At 39.4% G+C, this 17767-nt stretch overlaps 1 protein-coding gene across 1 annotated transcript; it reads left to right on the top strand.

Annotated features, from left to right (window-relative positions):
• The first annotated feature begins 883 nt into the window (after positions 1-883).
• Positions 884-14847, top strand: LOC126235541 (serine/threonine-protein phosphatase 6 regulatory ankyrin repeat subunit C-like). Its single transcript, XM_049944258.1, has 5 exons — positions 884-1084; positions 1208-1339; positions 1480-1674; positions 1774-1918; positions 14462-14847. The coding sequence occupies exons 1-5, from the start codon at positions 884-886 to the stop codon at positions 14845-14847; spliced, it is 1059 nt and encodes a 352-aa protein (XP_049800215.1).
• The last annotated feature ends 2920 nt before the right edge of the window (positions 14848-17767 follow it).

Genomic DNA, 17767 nt, shown 5'->3' with positions numbered 1-17767 from the left:
AGAGCAAAGGAGAACCATCTGTGCAGAATTGCTTGCTCGTCATGTGGCTGAGGGTGACAATTTCTTGTCAAAGATTGTTACAGGCGATGAAACATGGGTTCATCACTTCGAACCTGAAACAAAACGGCAATCAATGGAGTGGCGCCACACCCACTCCCCTACCAAGAAAAAGTTTAAAGCCATACCCTCAGCCGGTAAAGTCATGGTTACAGTCTTCTGGGACGCTGAAGGGGTTATTCTGTTCGATGTCCTTCCCCAAGGTCAAACGATCAACTCTGAAGTGTATTGTGCTACTCTTCAGAAATTGAAGAAACGACTTCAGCGTGTTCGTAGGCACAAAAATCAGAACGAACTTCTCCTTCTTCATGACAACGCAAGACCTCACACAAATCTTCACACCCGAGAGGAGCTCACAAAACTTCAGTGGACTGTTCTTCCTCATGCACCCTACAGCCCCGATCTCGCACCGTCGGATTTCCATATGTTTGGCCCAATGAAGGACGCAATCCGTGGGACGCACTACGCGGATGATGAAGAAGTTATTGATGCAGTATGACGTTGGCTCCGACATCGACCAGTGGAATGGTACCGTGCAGGCATACAGGCGCTCATTTCAAGGTGGCGTAAGGCCGTAGCATTGAATGGAGATTACGTTGAAAAATAGTGTTGTGTAGCTAAAAGATTGGGGAAGAACCTGGTGTATTTCAGTGCTGAATAAAACAACCCCTGTTTCAGAAAAAAAATGTGTTGCATTACTTATTGAACTGCCCTCGTATATGAAATTTTTTGAGGAAGATAATTACTAATTTTAATATCTATTAACACAGTGAAAGATCCCATAGACGAAAACCTTCTTGAAGCTTCAATAAATGCAAATACTAAAATGGTGAAATGGTGCTTGAAACAAGGTGCAAACATTGACTGTCATTATGAAGATATGCTGACACCACTGCATATAGCTGCAGAGAAAGGTCATGAAGAAATGCTCGATATTCTTCTCAAACACAGCAACAAGTGTATTGACTCGAAAACATTGTTTGGAGACACAGCACTTCTGATTGCCACACAAAATGAACATAAACTGGTAACTATATGAACTGTTACTATTAAACAAGGTGTTTACTAATTTTAAGTCATTGATGAAAATCTCACTCTCTACCATACTATGCTGATATTCATGAGACATGCAATCCTTATTTGATTCTAGATTATGAAAAAACTATTAGACAAAGGAGCAAATGTGAACTGTACGGACATTTTTGGCAGGACGCCTTTACATGTGGCTGTTTTTAAAAAGAAATCTGGCATTGTAAAAATATTGCTATCTTATGGTGCAAGAGTAAGTAACCTCATTTCAGTATGTAAATTCAAGATGGTTATAAAGAGACAATAAACTTTTAGTAAAATTATTGATAAATTTAAGCTGAAAATCTACTCAAATTTTGATAGTGGTACTATCAAATGCTTTCTTTTTTTAAGGTCAACACTATGGATACATTTGGGGAACATGCACTATGTACAGCAGTCATTACATCCCCAAATCCACCTGTCACATATGCTCTTCTGAAGAATGAGGCAAATATCAACTGCATTAACAGTCAAGGAATGAGTCTGCTTTCTGAAGCTATTCTATCAGCAAACACAAAATCAAGTATTGATGCAATAAAAATGCTGGTAGTCATGGTGTTACTTTCAAAGCTCCATGTATAATCAACTAAAAAATTGAGTAGTTTTGTAAAGTTTGTCACTGTAGAGACGAATATTGTTTTCCAGTTGCGTCGTGGGGCTAGTGTAAACATGCGCAACACTATCAATGGGCAGACACCTCTACATGTTGCTGCGCAGACTGGCAATCAGCCCATTGTTGAGTTCCTGGTAGCATCAGGAGCTGATACAAAAGTAAAAGACCACCATGGCCGTACACCCCGAGATACAGCTAAACAGTATGGTCATCCTGAACTTGTAGAGAAGATGAGAGCTGTGCGTGTCATAAATCCTGTAAGGCTGTCTTCAACCCACAGTCACAAAGAAAGAAATAATTAACATTTATCATTGTTGCATGTTTCATTTAATCTAAAAATATTTCAATCAATAAATATAATAAAAGTAATTGTGCTATGTCTGTCTGTGCTGCGAAAACTTCACAAGCAAATTTTGCAGCCCCATCCCCCTCCATCCCCCATCGTTGAAGAAGATTTTGTTTTCTCACAGAAGAACCCCAAAAGTGCCCCACTTGTGACAGGATACTTCCCGGGACTGGATCAGACTCTGAATGTGGCTCTCCAGCAGGGATACGACTTCCTCAAATCCTGCCCCGAAATGAGATCCATCCTTCATGATATCCTCCCTACTCCACCAAGAGTGTCTTTCCGCCGTCCACCTAACCTTCGTAACCTCTTGGTTCATCCCTATGAAATCCCCAAAGCACCTTCCCTACCCTCTGGCTCCTACCCTTGTAACCGCCCCCAGTGTAAAACCTGTCCCATGCACCCTCCCACCACCACCTACTCCAGTCCTGTAACCCGGAAGTTGTACACAATCAAAGGCAGAGCCACGTGTGAAAGCACCCACGTGATTTACCAACTGACCTGCCTACACTGTGATGCTTTCTATGTGGGAATGACCAGCAGCAAACTGTCCATTTGCATGAATGGACACAGGCAGACAGTGTTTGTTGGTAATGAGGATCACCCTGTGGCTAAACATGCCTTGGTGCACGGCCAGCACATCTTGGCACAGTGTTAACACTTCCCACTAACACCAACCTATCCAAACTCTGGAGATGGGTACTTGACCTTCAATATATCCTCTCTTCCCGTTATCCACCAGGCCTCAATCTCCGCTAATTTCAAGTTGCCGCCACTCATACCTCACCTTTGCCTCTGCACTTCCGCCTCGACTGACATCTCTGTCCAAACTCTTTGTCTTTAAATATATCTGCTTGTGTCTGTATATGTGTGGATGGATAGGTGTGTGTGTGCGAGTGTATACCTGTCCTTTTCTCCCCCTAAGGTAAGTCTTTCCACTCCCGGGATTGGAATGACTCCTTACCCTCTCCCTTAAAACCCACATCCTTTCATCTTTCCCTCTCCTTCCCTCTTTCCTGACGAAGCAACCGGGGGTTGCGAAAGCTTGAAATTTTGTGTGTGTGTTTGTGTGTTTTTTATTGTGCCTATCTACCAGCGCTTTCCCATTTGGTAAGTCATGGAATCTCTGTTTTTAATATATTTTTCCCATGTGGAATGTTTCTTTCTATTTTATTAATATAGATTGATTGATTGATTGATTGATTTTTATTGTTGTAGAGACCTCAGAGATCATCTGAGGCATTACAAAAGTCAATATTACATAGTATAAATGTTACACAAATATTTACAAAAACAAGAAAAATATTGCACAATATAAATGTTACACAAATAATTATGGTACCTTCACACAAAAACAAAATAGAGAAACTTCTGGTACAAATTGATATTGCATAGTAAGTTTAGCCAATTACAGACTTACTTATAGAAGCATATAAAAACTGATCACAAAGTGTAGTCATACCATATTCTTTGCCTCCCTTAAAAATTCATCAGTTTCATAAATGCTGAGCTCAAGAAGAAATTCTTTTACTTTTTTTTTTTTTTTTTAATCGGAATATCCCTGATATGTTGGGGTATGGCATTAAAAAATTTTATGGACTTGTATAAGAAGCACTTTTGTGTTTTTTTATAGTTACATCGGAAAGAAACTAGGTCCTGCTTGTTTCTTGTGTTATAATTATGTCGCATGTCATACTGTTGATAACTCGGATAGTTTTCCTTATTATGCATTACACACTGTAGTATAAATATTGATGGCCGGGTCATAATCTGTAATTTTTTAAAGCTTGACCTACAGTGGACTCTGGGTGCCAAGCTACATATCAGTCTTATTGCCTTCTTTTGCAGTTTGAAGACATTAGCTACCTTGCTTTGATGACCCCACAGTATTGTACCATAGGAAATGTGACTATGTATTAAAGCAAAATAAACCACTTTAAGTACTGGCACATTTAGACAAAGACGCAGCTTCCTTAGAGCAAATATTCCTTTGCTAATGCTGCTTCCCACTTTTTCTATATGGCTGCCCCAGGATAATTTTGAATCAATTGAGATTCCAAGGAAATTAACAGCATTTGAGCTCTACTCAAGTTCAGTGTTATTATTCCACCAAACATACAGGTCTTGTATTTTTTTTTTTCAGTTGACACAAAGGAAATTAGCTTTACACCAATTTTCAACTTTGACAGTGCACTGGCCTGCTTAATATTTCACCTTCTGTGCTGTTTCTGCAGTTATACAGACTGCAAGATCATCTGCAAATAAGTAAGTCCTAGTTGACGGCCCAACTATGTTACATGGTAAGTCATTTACAATAAATAGAATTGGGCCAAGTACAGAACCTTGTGGGACACCCATGCCCACAGGTAAGTAATCTGATTCTGCACCATTAAAAACCACCTTCTGCACTCTATTACTTAGATAAGATTTTATCAATTCCAGAGCACTTCCTGTAAAGCCATAGAATTGCAGTTTGTTCAATAAGATTTCGTGAGACATAGTGTCAAAAGCTTTTGATAAATCAAAGAGTTTATTCTGAACCACTAGCTTGCTTTCTAGTTGCTTCACACACTGTATTAATAGTGATAAGGCAGATTTAACAGTTCCTAATCCTAATCTGAAGCCAAATTCACTATCAGTGAAGATTTTGTTTTCTTCAAAGTATTTTACTATTTGATTATTTAATATAGCTTCTATCACTTTAGACAAGATTGGCACAATTGAAACAGGCCTAAAATTATCACAACTCGAGAGGCTGCCTTTTTTGTGTATTGGAGTGACTTTAACAAACTTGAGTGCCTTTGGGAACTGAGCCTCCAAAATACATGTATTTACTACATGTGTTATCGATTCTGGCAGTTGAACTGAATCACACTTTAAAGTGGCTGAACTTAAACCATAAACGTCATCACTAAAACTGTTCGTCATTTTCCTCAGTATATTAGTAACATCCTGTACCTTGACCCGTTTAAAGCTAAATGTACTTTCAGGCTTTGTGGTGTTTCTGAGGTAGTATTTATGGTCAGTGGCTATATTGGAAGTGCCAATCACTTTTATTATTTCTTGCATCTTCTCAGTGAAGAATGTATTTAACTGTGCAGCATTCAGATTACTGCTTTCAGCCTGTGAAGTCATTTTCCTGTTGCACTGACTGTTAATGATATTCCACATTGCACGTGTCGTATTTTCAGATGTCAGTATTATATCTTCTTTTTTTTTTTTTTTTTTACACCTAGCTTCCTTTGAGGCCTGTCTTATTTTTTTTTTCTTTTTCACTGTGAGCATGTCTTTAAATACTTTAGAACCTGTATTTCTATACCAGTCATAATATTGATCACACTCCCTCTTGATCTGCAACACCTTTTCATCCTTGACCTTATTTACTCTAAGTGCCTTTGTATTATTTAGTAACTTAATGGGAAAGGACATCTTTAGCAAATGCAGAAAGAGTATATATGAGTTTTTCCACCTTTATATCTATTGCATGTTCTCGATAAACCTGCAACCAATTACTTTTATCAATATGAGACTTAAACATATCATAATTGACCACACATACTTTCTTTCCTGCCATGTGCACTGAGTCAGTGTTACAATTTCTTGTTATATCTGTTCTAAGAAGTAGTGGCCAGTGGTCAGATACCCAGGTCTTAATTACCTCTGACTTGAGATGCATTAACTCATTTGATACAACTATATTTTCAATACAGGTACCAGTACCTTTATAATATGGCCTTGTTATTTCAATGGTTGTAATATAAAGACCAAAAGAATTTAATAAATTATTTACAAATGAGTTATAGATAGTGGACAACTGAAAATTCAAATTGAAATCTCTACAGATTAGTATCCTACACTTATACTTACAGACTGTCTCACATAAAGACACTAACTTGTTAACAAAATCATCTGTTGAATTGCCTCCAGTCTTAGTTGAGTACAAAGCTACAACTATTAAATTTAAATATGTTAACCTAACAGCTGCATTTTCACATAACATTTCTAGCGATAATGTTTTAACTTTTGCTATTGGTTCATAGGCAAACCTACGTTTCTAGCATTAGACTTGGAGAAAGCTTTTGACAATGTTGGCTGGAATAATCTCTTTCAAATTCTGAAGATGGCAGGGGTAAAATGCAGGGAGCGAAAGGCTATTTACAATTTGTACAGAAACCAGATGGCAGTTATAAGAGTAGAGGGGCATGAAAGGGAAGCAGTGGTTGGGAAGGGAGTGAGACAGGGTTGTAGCCTCTCCCCGATGTTATTCAATCTGTATATTGAGCAGGCAGTAAAGGAAACAAAAGAAAAATTCGGAGTAGGTATTGAAATCCATGGAGAAGAAATAAAAACTTTGAGGTTTGCCAATGACATTGTAATTCTGTCAGAGACAGCAAAGGACTTGGAAGAGCAGTTGAACGGAATGGACAGTGTCTTGAAAGGAGGATATAAGATGAACATCAACAAAAGCAAAACAAGGATAATGGAATGTAGTCGAATTAAGTCGGGCGATGCTGAGGGAATTAGATTAGGAAATGAGACACTTAAAGTAGTAAAGGAGTTTTGCTATATGGGGAGCAAAGTAACTGATGATGGTCGAAGTAGAGAGGATACAAAATGTAGACTGGCAATAGCAAGAAAAGCATTTCTAAAGAAGAAAAATTTGTTAATATCGAGTATAGATTTAAATGTCAGGAAGTCGTTTCTGAAAGTATTTGTATGGAGTGTAGCCATGTATGGGTGTGAAACATGGACAATAAATAGTTTGGACAAGAAGAGAATAGAAGCCTTTGAAATGTGGTGCTACAGAAGAATGCTGAAGATTAGATGGGTAGATCACGAAACTAATGAGGAAGTACTGAATAGGATTGGGGAGAAGAGAAGTTTGTGGCACAACTTGACAAGAAGAAGGGATTGGTTGGTAGGACATGTTCTGAGGCATCAAGGGATCACCAATTTAGTATTGGAGGGCAGCGTGGAGGGAAAAAATCGTAGAGGGAGACCAAGAGATGAATACACTAAACAGATTCAGAAGGATGTAGGTTGCAGTAGACACCGGGAGATGAAGAAGCTTGCACGGGATAGAGTAGCATGGAGAGCTGCATCAAACCAGTCTCAGGACTGAAAACCTCAACAACAACATCGGAAAAAGATAAAGGAAGAACAGCATTTATTCCGAGAATTCTGCTTGTACGTTCCAAACTGCCTTTCTATTTAAAAAACTGCAATTTTTTTTTAAGGGATTGGAAACCCACAGAATTTACTATCTACTCATCAAATAACTAAATCACAAATGTTGTTCATAAGCAAGTATTGTGATAGAACAAGTTAATTAAATATGGAATATAGTGAAACCAATTTCTGGAGACATGAGTATTTGAAGTGGTAGCTATCACATGTGGTGGCTACCAGGACACCCCACATCTCTTTCACATCGATGTATATTATAAGAACAAAAGTTCGAGATTTATCTACATTGTTGAGCTTTTATGAATATTTTTTAATCTTAAATAATGCTTTTAAACATTTTAAAATATTCTCAAATGTTGTTGTTGTTGTGGTCTTCAGTCCTGAGACTGGTTTGATGCAGCTCTCCATGCTACTCTATCCTGTGCAAGCTTCTTCATCTCCCAGTACCTACTGCAACCTACATACTTCTGAATCTGCTTGGTGTATTTATCTCTTGGTTTCCCTCTACGATTCCTACCCTCCACATTGCCCTCCAATACTAAATTGGTGATCCCTTGATGCCTCAGAACATATCCTACCATCCGATCCCTTCTTCTAGTCAAGTTGTGCCACAAACTTCTCTTCTCCCCAATCCTATTCAGTACCTCCTCATTAGTTATGTGATCTACCCATCTAATCGTCAGCATTCTTCTGTCGCACCACATTTCGAAAGCATCTATTCTCTTCTTGTCCAAACTATTTATCGTCCATGTTTCACTTCCATACATTACTACACTCCATACAAATACTTTCAGAAACGACTTCCTAACACTTAAATCAATATTCGATGTTAACAAATTTCTCTTCTTCAGAAACGCTTTCCTTGCCATTGCCAGTCTACATTTGATATCCTCGCTACTTTGACCATCATCAGTTATTTTGCTCCCCAAATAGCAAAATTCCTTTACTACTTTAAGTGTCTCATTTCCTAATCTAATACCCTTAACATCACCCAACTTAATTCGACTTCATTCCATTATCCTCATTTTGCTTTTGTTGATGTTCATCTTACATCCTCCCTTCAAGACACCATCCATTCCGTTCAACTGCTCTTCCAAGTCCTTTGCTGTCTCTAACAGAATTACAATGTCATCGGCGAACCTCAAAGTTTTTATTTCTTCTCCATGGATTTTAATACCTACTCCGAATTTTTCTTTTATTTCCTTCAATGCTTGCTCAATATACAGATTGAAAAACAACGGGGAGAGGCTACAACCCTGTCTCACTCCCTTCCCAACCACTGCTTCCCTTTCATGCCCCTCAATTCTTATAACTGCCATTTGGTTTCTATACAAATTGTAAATAGCCTTTCATTCCCTATATTTTACCACTGCCACCTTCAGAATTTGAAAGAGAGTATTCCAGTCAACATTGTCAAAAGCTTTCTCTAAGTCTACAAATGCTAGAAATGTAGGTTTGCCTTTCCTTAATCTAGCTTCTAAGATAAGCCGTAGGGTCAGTATTGCCTCACGTGTTCCAATATTTCTACGGAATCCAAACTGATCTTCCCCAAGTTCGGCTTCTACTAGTTTTTCAATTCGTCTGTAAAGAATTCGCGTTACTATTTTGCAGCCGTGACTTATTAAACTGATAGTTCGGTAATTTTCACATCTGTCAACACCTACTTTCTTTGGTATTGCATTTATTATATTCGTCTTGAAGTCTGAGGGTATTTTGCCTGTCTCATACATCTTGCTCACCAGATGGTAGAGTTTTGTCAGGACTGGCTCTCCCAAGGCCGTCAGTAGTTCTAATGGAAAGTTGTCTACTCCCGGGGCCTTGATTTGACCCAGGTCTTTCAGTGCTCTGTTGAACTCTTCACGCAGTATCGTATCTCCCATTTCATCTTCATCTACATCCTCTTCCATTTCCATAATATTGTCCTCAAGTACATCGCCCTTGTATAGACCCTCTATATACTCCTTCCACCTTTCTGCTTTCCGTTCTTTGCTTAGAACTGGGTTTCCATCTGAGCTCTTGATATTCATACAAGTGGTTCTCTTTTCTCCAAAGGTCTCTTTAATTTTCCTGTAGGCAGTATCTACCGCTAGTGAGATAAGCCTCTACATCCTTACATTTATCCTCTAGCCATACCTGCTTAGCCATTTTGCACTTCCTGTCGATCTCATTTTTGAGATGTTTGTATTCCTTTCTGCCTGCTTCATTTACTGCATTTTTATATTTTCTCCTTTCATCAATTAAATTCAATATTCCTTCTGTTACCCAATGATTTCTACTAGTCCTCGTCTTTTTACCTACTTGATCCTCTGCTGCCTTCACTACTTCATCCCTCAAAGCTACCCATTCTTCTTCTACTGTATTCCTTTCCCCCAATCCTGCCATTTGTTCCCTTACGCTCTCCCTGAAACTCTGTACAACCTCTGGTTTAGTCAGTTTATCCAGGTCCCATCTCCTTAAATTTCCATCTTTTTGCAGTTTCTTCAGTTTTAATCTACAGTTCATAACCAATAGATTGTGGTCAGAGTCCACTTCTGCCCCTGAAAATGTCTTACAATTTAGAAACTGGTTCCTAAGTCTCTGTCTTACCATTATATAATCTATCTGATACCTTTTAGTATCTCCAGGCTTCTTCCATGTATACAACCTTCTTTCATGATTCTTGAACCAAGTGTTGGCTATGATTAAGCTATGCTCTGCACAAAATTCTACCAGGCGGCTTCCTCTTTCATTTCTTACCCCCAATCCATATTCACCTACTACGTTTCCTTCTCTCCCTTTTCCTGCTACCGAATTCCAGTCACCCATGACTATTAAATTTTCGTCTCCCTTCACTACCTGAATAATTTCTTTTATTTCATCATAAATTTCTTCAATTTCTTCGTCATCTGCAGAGCTAGTTGGCATATAAACTTGTACTACTGTAGTAGGTGTGGGCTTCGTGTCTATCTTGGCCACAATAATGCGTTCACTATGCTGTTTTTAGTAGCTTACCCGCATTCCTATTTTTTAATTCATTATTAAACCTACTCCTGTATTACCCCTATTTGACTTTGTATTTATAACCCTGTATTCGCCTACCCAAAAGTCTTGTTCCTCCTGCCACCGAACTTCACTAATTCCCACTACATCTAACTTTAACCTATCCATTTCCCTGTTTAAATTTTCTAACCTACCTGCCCGATTAAGGGATCTGACATTCCACACTCTGATCCATAGAACGCCAGTTTCTTTCTCTTGATAACGACGTCCTCTTGAGTAGTCCCCGCCCGGAGATCCGAATGGGGGACTATTTTACCTCTGGAATATTTTACCCAAGAGGACGCCATCATCATTTAACCATACAGTAAAGCTGCATGCCCTCGGGAAAAATTACAGCTGTAGTTTCCCCTTGCTTTCAGCCGTTCGCAGTACCAAAACAGCAAGGCCGTTTTGGTTAGTGTTACAAGGCCAGATCAGTCAATCATCCAGACTGTTGCCCCTGCAACTACTGAAAAGGCTGCTGCCCCTCTTCAGGAACCACACGTTTGTCTGGCCTCTCAACAGATACCCCTCCGTTGTGGTTGCACCTACGGTACAGCCATCTGTATCGCCGAGGCACACAAGCCTAACACGGCCTGCACCTCAACAGTTATGGGAAGGGGAGGTTGGCAAAGCTTATAGGTGACAGCATAGGTGGGGTTGGTGGGATCACTCATGGGAAAATTCCTGCAGTAGTGGGTGTTAGAGCTGCACCTTTTTTAGATTGAAGTCAGCTGATAGGTATTCCTGCTTAAGGGAAGTCTCTCTAACAAGGGAATCACTTTCGACAAAGCTTAGGTATCCGATTAATGAGAGAATTACTATATTTCATCAAAATATACAAGGTATTAGAGATAAAGTTAGTGAACTGCTTATAGATGTTGACTCTGAAATTATTGGCATATCTAAACACTTCTTAAATAAGGAGATAATTCAGAGGCTTCCTTTACCAGGATACTGGTTGGCTGGCAGCTTTTCTAGGAGCTCTTTGCGGTGTGGGGGAGTAGCCATGTATGTGAAAAATGGCATCCCATTTGAGTCTATTGATGTTTCAAAGTATTGCACTGAAAAGGTGTTTGAATGTTGTGCAGGTGTGGTTAAATTTAACGGAGCTAAACTTCTAACTTTTGTTATTTATAGATCCCCAGACTCTGATTTCACAACATTTTTGCTAAAGCTAGAGGAGGTTCTTGGTTCACTTTATAGGAAATACAAAAAGTTAGTTATATGTGGTGACTTCAATATTAATTGTATAAGTGATTGTGCAAGGAAGAGGATGCTGGTAGACCGCCTTAATTCATATAATCCTATGCAAACCGTATTCTTTCCAACAAGAGTGCAAGGGAACAGTAGAAGAACCACAGACAACATTTTTGTTCATTCCTCATTACTAGAAGGTCATTCTGTTAGCAAAAAGGTGAATGGCCTTTCAGATCATGATGCACAAATTTTAACTCTAAAAGATTTTTGTGCTGCATCACGTGTTAAATATAGTAATCAGCTGTTTAGGAAAGCTGATCCAGTTGCTGTAGAGACCTTTGTAAACCTCATCAAGGAACAAGAGTGGCAAGATGTTTATAGCGCTGATACAGTAGACAATAAATATAATGCTTTTCCCAAGACTTTTCTCATGCTCTTAGAAAGTTGCTTTCCGTTAGAACGTTCAAAACAGGGTACTAGCACAAACAGGCAGCCTGGGTGGCTGACTAGAGGGATAAGAATATCTTGTAGAACAAAGTGGCAATTATATCAAAACGTCAGAAACAGTCAAAATCTAAATGCAGCAGCCCATTACAAACAGTATTGTAAGGTGCTTAAAAATGTTATTAGGAAGGCAAAAAGTATGTGGTATGCAGATAGAATAGCTAAGTCTCAGGATAAAATTAAAACCACATGGTTAGTCGTAAAGGAAGTGGCTGGTCTGCAGAGACAGGTCGAGGATATAGAATCAGTGCGTAGTGGGAATGTCCGTGTTACTGATAAGTCACGTATATGTACAGTATTTAATAATCACTTTCTGAATATAGCATGTGAACTAAATAGAAACCTAGTCCCAACAGGGAATCATATAGCGCTCTTAGAAAAAAGTGTTCCGAGACTGTTACCTGAAATGCTCCTCCATGATACTGACAAGAGGGAGATTGAGTTAATAATTAAATCACTAAAGACCAAGAACTCTCATGGATATGACGGGGTATCTAGCAGAATACTGAAGTATTGTTCTATGTATGTTAGCCCAGTACTTAGCCATATCTGTAACTTTTCCTTTAGGAGTGGTCGGCTTCCTGACTGATTAAAGTACTCGATAGTGAAGCCACTTTATAAAAAGGGAGACGTTGATAATGTTGACAATTTTAGACCTATTTCTATGCCATCATTGTTTGCTAAAGGTATCGAGAAGGTTGTATATACAAGGTTACTGGAGCATTTAAATTCACATAATTTGCTGTCAAATGTTCAGTTTGGTTTTAGAAATGGTTTAACAACTGAAAATGCTATATTCTCTTTTCTGTGTGAGGTTTTGGACTGATTAAATAAAAGGTTGCGAATGCTAGGTGTTTTCTTTGATTTACCGAAGGCTTTTGACTGTATTGACCACAAAATATTACTGCAGAAGTTGGACCATTATGGAGTAAGGGGAGTAGCTTACAATTGGTTCACATCTCACTTTAAGAACAGAAAGCAGAAGGTAATTCTCCACAATATTGAGAGTGGTAGTGATGTTCAGTCCCAATGGGGCACTGTTAAGTGGGGCGTTCCCCAAGGGTCGGTGCTGGGGCCACTGCTGTTTCTTATTTATATAAATGATATGCCTTCTAGTATTACAGGTGATTCAAAAATATTTCTGTTTGCTGATGACACCAGCTTGATAGTGAAGAATCTTGTGTGTAATATTGAAACAGTATCAAATAATGTAGTTCATGAAATAAGTTCGTGGCTTGTGGAAAATAATTTGATGCTAAATCACAGTAAGACTCAGTTTTTACAGTTTCTAACTCACAATTCAACAAGAACTGATATTTCGATCAGACAGAATGGGCGTATTATAAGCGAGACGGAACAGTTCAAGTTCCTAGGCGTTTGGATAGATAGTAAGTTGTTGTGGAAAGTCCATGTCCAGGATCTTGTTCAGAAACTAAATGCTGCTTTATTTACCATTAGAACAGTATCTGAAATAAGTGACACTTCAACACGAAAAGTAGTTTACTTCGCATATTTTCATACGCTTATGTCGTATGGTATTATTTTTTGGGGTAATTCTTCTGATTCAAAAAGGGTATTTTTGGCTCAAAAACGGGCTGTTCGAGCTATATGTGGTGTAAGCTCAAGAACCTCTTGTCGACCCCTATTCAATAGTCTGGGAATTCTGACATTGCCCTCACAGTATATATTTTCTTTAATGTTGTTTGTTGTTAGCAATATTAGCCTATTCCCAAGAGTTAGCAGCTTTCACTCAGTTAATACCAGGCAGAAAGCCAATCTGCATGTGGAATGCACTTCCTTGACTCTTGTGCAGAAAGGAGTGCAGTATTCTGCTGCATCCATTTTCAATAAGCTACCATAAGAACTCAAAAATCTTAGCAGTAGCCCAAACTCTTTTAAGTCTAAACTGAAGAGTTTCCTCATGGCTCACTCCTTCTATTCTGTCGAGGAGCTCCTGGAAGAGCTAAAAAATTAAGCAAATTCCAGTGTTACATTGTTGATATTCTTTATTTAAACTTAAGACTTGTCACCTGAATATGTTTTTTTTTTTTTTTGTATTTCATTTTATCTGTTTCTAATATTGTGTTATAATTTCATGTATAGACTCGTTCCATGACCATGGAGACTTCTCCTTAATTTGGTCCCATGGAACAATAAATAAATAAATAAACTCATTATGGGTCCAACAACCCCCCCCACCCCCCACCCCCCCACCTTATGCTTCCATGCTATAGAAAATTTCCCTTAGCAGGATTTCGTATTGCTCATCTCTACAATAATGGAAGTTAGTTTCCTGTTGGTTTGTATTCTTCATATTCACAACAATCAGTTTACTTTCAGAGAAAGTGATTGTTGATATCAGTCAGCTGTTATTTATCTTGTAAACTTGCAGTGAGTTAGTGCAGTTCCCTACTGTTCACACCCAGACTCAGAAATCACTAAAAGAATACGTGACTCATCTTTAGAAACAGTTCTGAATGAAATTTTAGATGAAGATTCTGACTCGGGGAGTGAAAGTGAATATAAGGATGGTGTTATGGAGTATGATTCAGATCGGGAAAGTGATTTGGATGTTAGAGAAGATGAAGATAGTGCAGCTTCAGGCAGTCACCATGAGGATGTTATTGTGGCCTTGTCTGGAAGAAGATACGTAACCACACAGTCTAGAACTCCTCGGCGGTCTGTTGCTAATATGGTAAGAGAGCAGGCAGGAGTAACTCCAGCTGGTGTTTGCCATTCACCTGGAGAAGCCTTGAAGTTACTTCTTATGCCTGACATCATGGATGTTATAGTAAAACATTCAAATGAAGAGGCAGTTAGGCAAAATGTTACTTTGACTTATGAGAAATAGTTGTATGCCTTTATAGGAATCCTGAGACTTATGGGGGCAAATAAGGACAATTCTGTCAGTGTACATGATCTTTGGTCAGACCTAATGGGTCAGCCAGTTTACAAGGGTATTATGGGAAGAGAACGTTTCAAGGAACTTATTACAATCATAAAGTTTGATGACAAAAGTACCCGCCAGCTAAGAAGGGAAGCAGACAAGTTCACAGCAATCCGTGATGTTTTCAACAAAGTGAATGATAGGTTTCCACTACTGTATAAACCAGGGGTCCACATCACCATTGATGAGATGGCGCTGTCCCTTCAAAGTATTTATAAAGGATAAACTGGACAAGTATGGCATCCATGTACGCATGATGTCCGATGCAGTTGACAGATACGTCTTGAATATGGAACCCTGTGCAGGTAATGTTCAGAATTTGTCAAAAGAAGAACGGGGTTCAGCAGCTGTCGTCAAACATCTGGTAGCACCTGTGAAAAATACTGGTCGAAATGTTACTACAGACCGATACTACACATCGGTGGATTTGGCGGAAGAGTTATACCAAGACTACAAAGTTACTGCAGTAGGAACTCTCCAGTCGAACAGGAAGCATATTCCAGACATAATGAAGAACACGTCAAATCGAGAGCTATATTCATCAATGTTCTTGTTCACAGACCCATCAACAGGTAGGCCTCCAGTAACTTTGGTGTCCTACATAGCAAAAACGAAACCAAGTAAAAACTTACTGATGTTGTCAACAATGCACCAAGATAAAGAGAAGAATAAAACCGAGATAAATGCATATTATAATTCCACCTACTGATAACAAACAGACCCGAACTTTTCGACTCTGTAAGTGCAGAACAGGGAATCAGTGATCATAAGGCCGTTGCAGCATCCCTGAATATGGAAGTTAATAGGAATATAAAAAAAGGGAGGAAGGTTTATCTGTTTAGCAAGAGTAATAGAAGGCAGATTTCAGACTACCTAACAGATCAAAACGAAAATTTCTGTTCCGACACTGACAATGTTGAGTGTTTATGGAAAAAGTTCAAGGCAATTGTAAAATGCGTTTTAGACAGGTAAGTGCCGAGTAAAACTGTGAGGGACGGGAAAAATCCACCGTGGTACAACAACGAAGTTAGGAAACTACTGCGAAAGCAAAGAGAGCTTCACTCCAAGTTTAAACGCAGCCAAAACCTCTCAGACAAACAGAAGCTAAACGATGTCAAAGTTAGCGTAAGGAGGGCTATGCGTGAAGCGTTCAGTGAATTCGAAAGTAAAATTCTATGTACCGACTTGACAGAAAATCCTAGGAAGTTCTGGTCTTACGTTAAATCAGTAAGTGACTCGAAACAGCATATCCAGACACTCCGGGATGATGATGGCATTGAAACAGAGGATGACACGCGTAAAGCTGAAATGCTAGACACCTTTTTCCAAAGCTGTTTCACAGAGGAAGACCGCACTGCAGTTTATTCTCTAAATCCTCGCACAAACGAAAAAATGGCTGACATCGAAATAAGTGTCCAAGGAATAGAAAAGCAACTGGAATCACTCAACAGAGGAAAGTCCACTGGACCTGACGGGATACCAATTCGATTCTACACAGAGTATGCGAAAGAACTTGCCCCCCTTCTAACAGCCGTGTACCGCAAGTCTCTAGAGGAACGGTGGGTTCCAAATGATTGGAAAAGAGCACAGGTAGTCTCAGTCTTCAAGAAGGGTCGTCGAGCAGATGCGCAAAACTATAGACCTATGTCTCTGACGTCGATCTGTTGTAGAATTTTAGAACATGTTTTTTGCTCGAGTATCATGTCGTTTTTGGAAACCCAGAATCTACTCTGTAGGAATCAACATGGATTCCGTAAACAGCGATCGTGTGAGACCCAACTCGCTTTATTCGTTCACGAGACCCAGAAAATATTAGATACTGGCTCCCAGGTAGATGCTATTCTTCTTGACTTCCGGAAGGCGTTCGATACAGTTCCGCACTGTCGCCTGATAAACAAAGTAAGAGCCTACGGAATATCAGACCAGCTGTGTGGCTGGATTGAAGAGTTTTTAGCAAACAGAACACGGCATGTTGTTATCAATGGAGAGACGTCTACAGACGTTAAAGTAACCTCTGGCGTGCCACAGGGGAGTGTTATGGGACCATTGCTTTTCACAATATATATAAATGACCTAGTAGATAGTGTCGGAAGTTCCATGCAGCTTTTCGCGGAAGATGCTGTAGTATACAGAGAAGTTGCAGCATTAGAAAATTGTAGCGAAATGCAGGAAGATCTGCAGCGGATAGGCACTTGGTGCAGGGAGTGGCAACTGTCCCTTAACATAGACAAATGTAATGTATTGCGAATACACAGAAAGAAGGATCCTTTATTGTATGATTATATGATAGCGGAACAAACACTGGTAGCAGTTACTTCTGTAAAATATCTGGGAGTATGCGTGCGGAACGATTTGAAGTGGAATGATCATATAAAATTAATTGTTGGTAAGGCGGGTACCAGGTTGAGATTCATTGGGAGAGTGCTTAGAAAATGTAGTCCATCAACAAAGGAGGTGGCTTACAAAACACTCGTTCGACCTATGCTTGAGTATTGCTCATCAGTGTGGGATCCGTACCAGATCGGGTTGACGGAGGAGGTAGAGAAGATCCAAAGAAGAGCGGCGCGTTTCGTCACAGGGTTATTTGGTAATCGTGATAGCGTTACAGAGATGTTTAATAAACTCAAGTGGCAGACTCTGCAAGAGAGGCGCTCTGCATCGCGGTGTAGCTTGCTCGCCAGGTTTCTGGATGAGGTATCGAATATATTGCTTCTCCCTACTTATACATCCCGTGGAGATCACGAATGTAAAATTAGAGAGATTAGAACGCGCACGGAGGCTTTCAGACAGTCGTTCTTCCCGCAAATCATACGTGACTGGAACA

This window comes from Schistocerca nitens, chromosome 2 (genome assembly GCF_023898315.1).
Source record: "Schistocerca nitens isolate TAMUIC-IGC-003100 chromosome 2, iqSchNite1.1, whole genome shotgun sequence".
NCBI classification, from domain to species: Eukaryota; Metazoa; Arthropoda; class Insecta; order Orthoptera; family Acrididae; genus Schistocerca; species Schistocerca nitens.
Note: the sequence above shows the minus strand (reverse complement) of the source record. Positions and strands in the feature narration are given on the sequence as shown.

Coding starts and splice junctions, on each gene's coding strand:
- LOC126235541 (XM_049944258.1), top strand. CDS start 884: ATGGTGAAATGGTGCTTGAAACAAGGTGCAAACATTGACTGTCATTAT. Junction 1,340..1,479: donor TGCTATCTTATGGTGCAAGA/GTAAGTAACCTC, acceptor TCTTTTTTTAAG/GTCAACACTATGGATACATT. Junction 1,919..14,461: donor AGTAAAAGACCACCATGGCC/GTACACCCCGAG, acceptor ACTCATCTTTAG/AAACAGTTCTGAATGAAATT.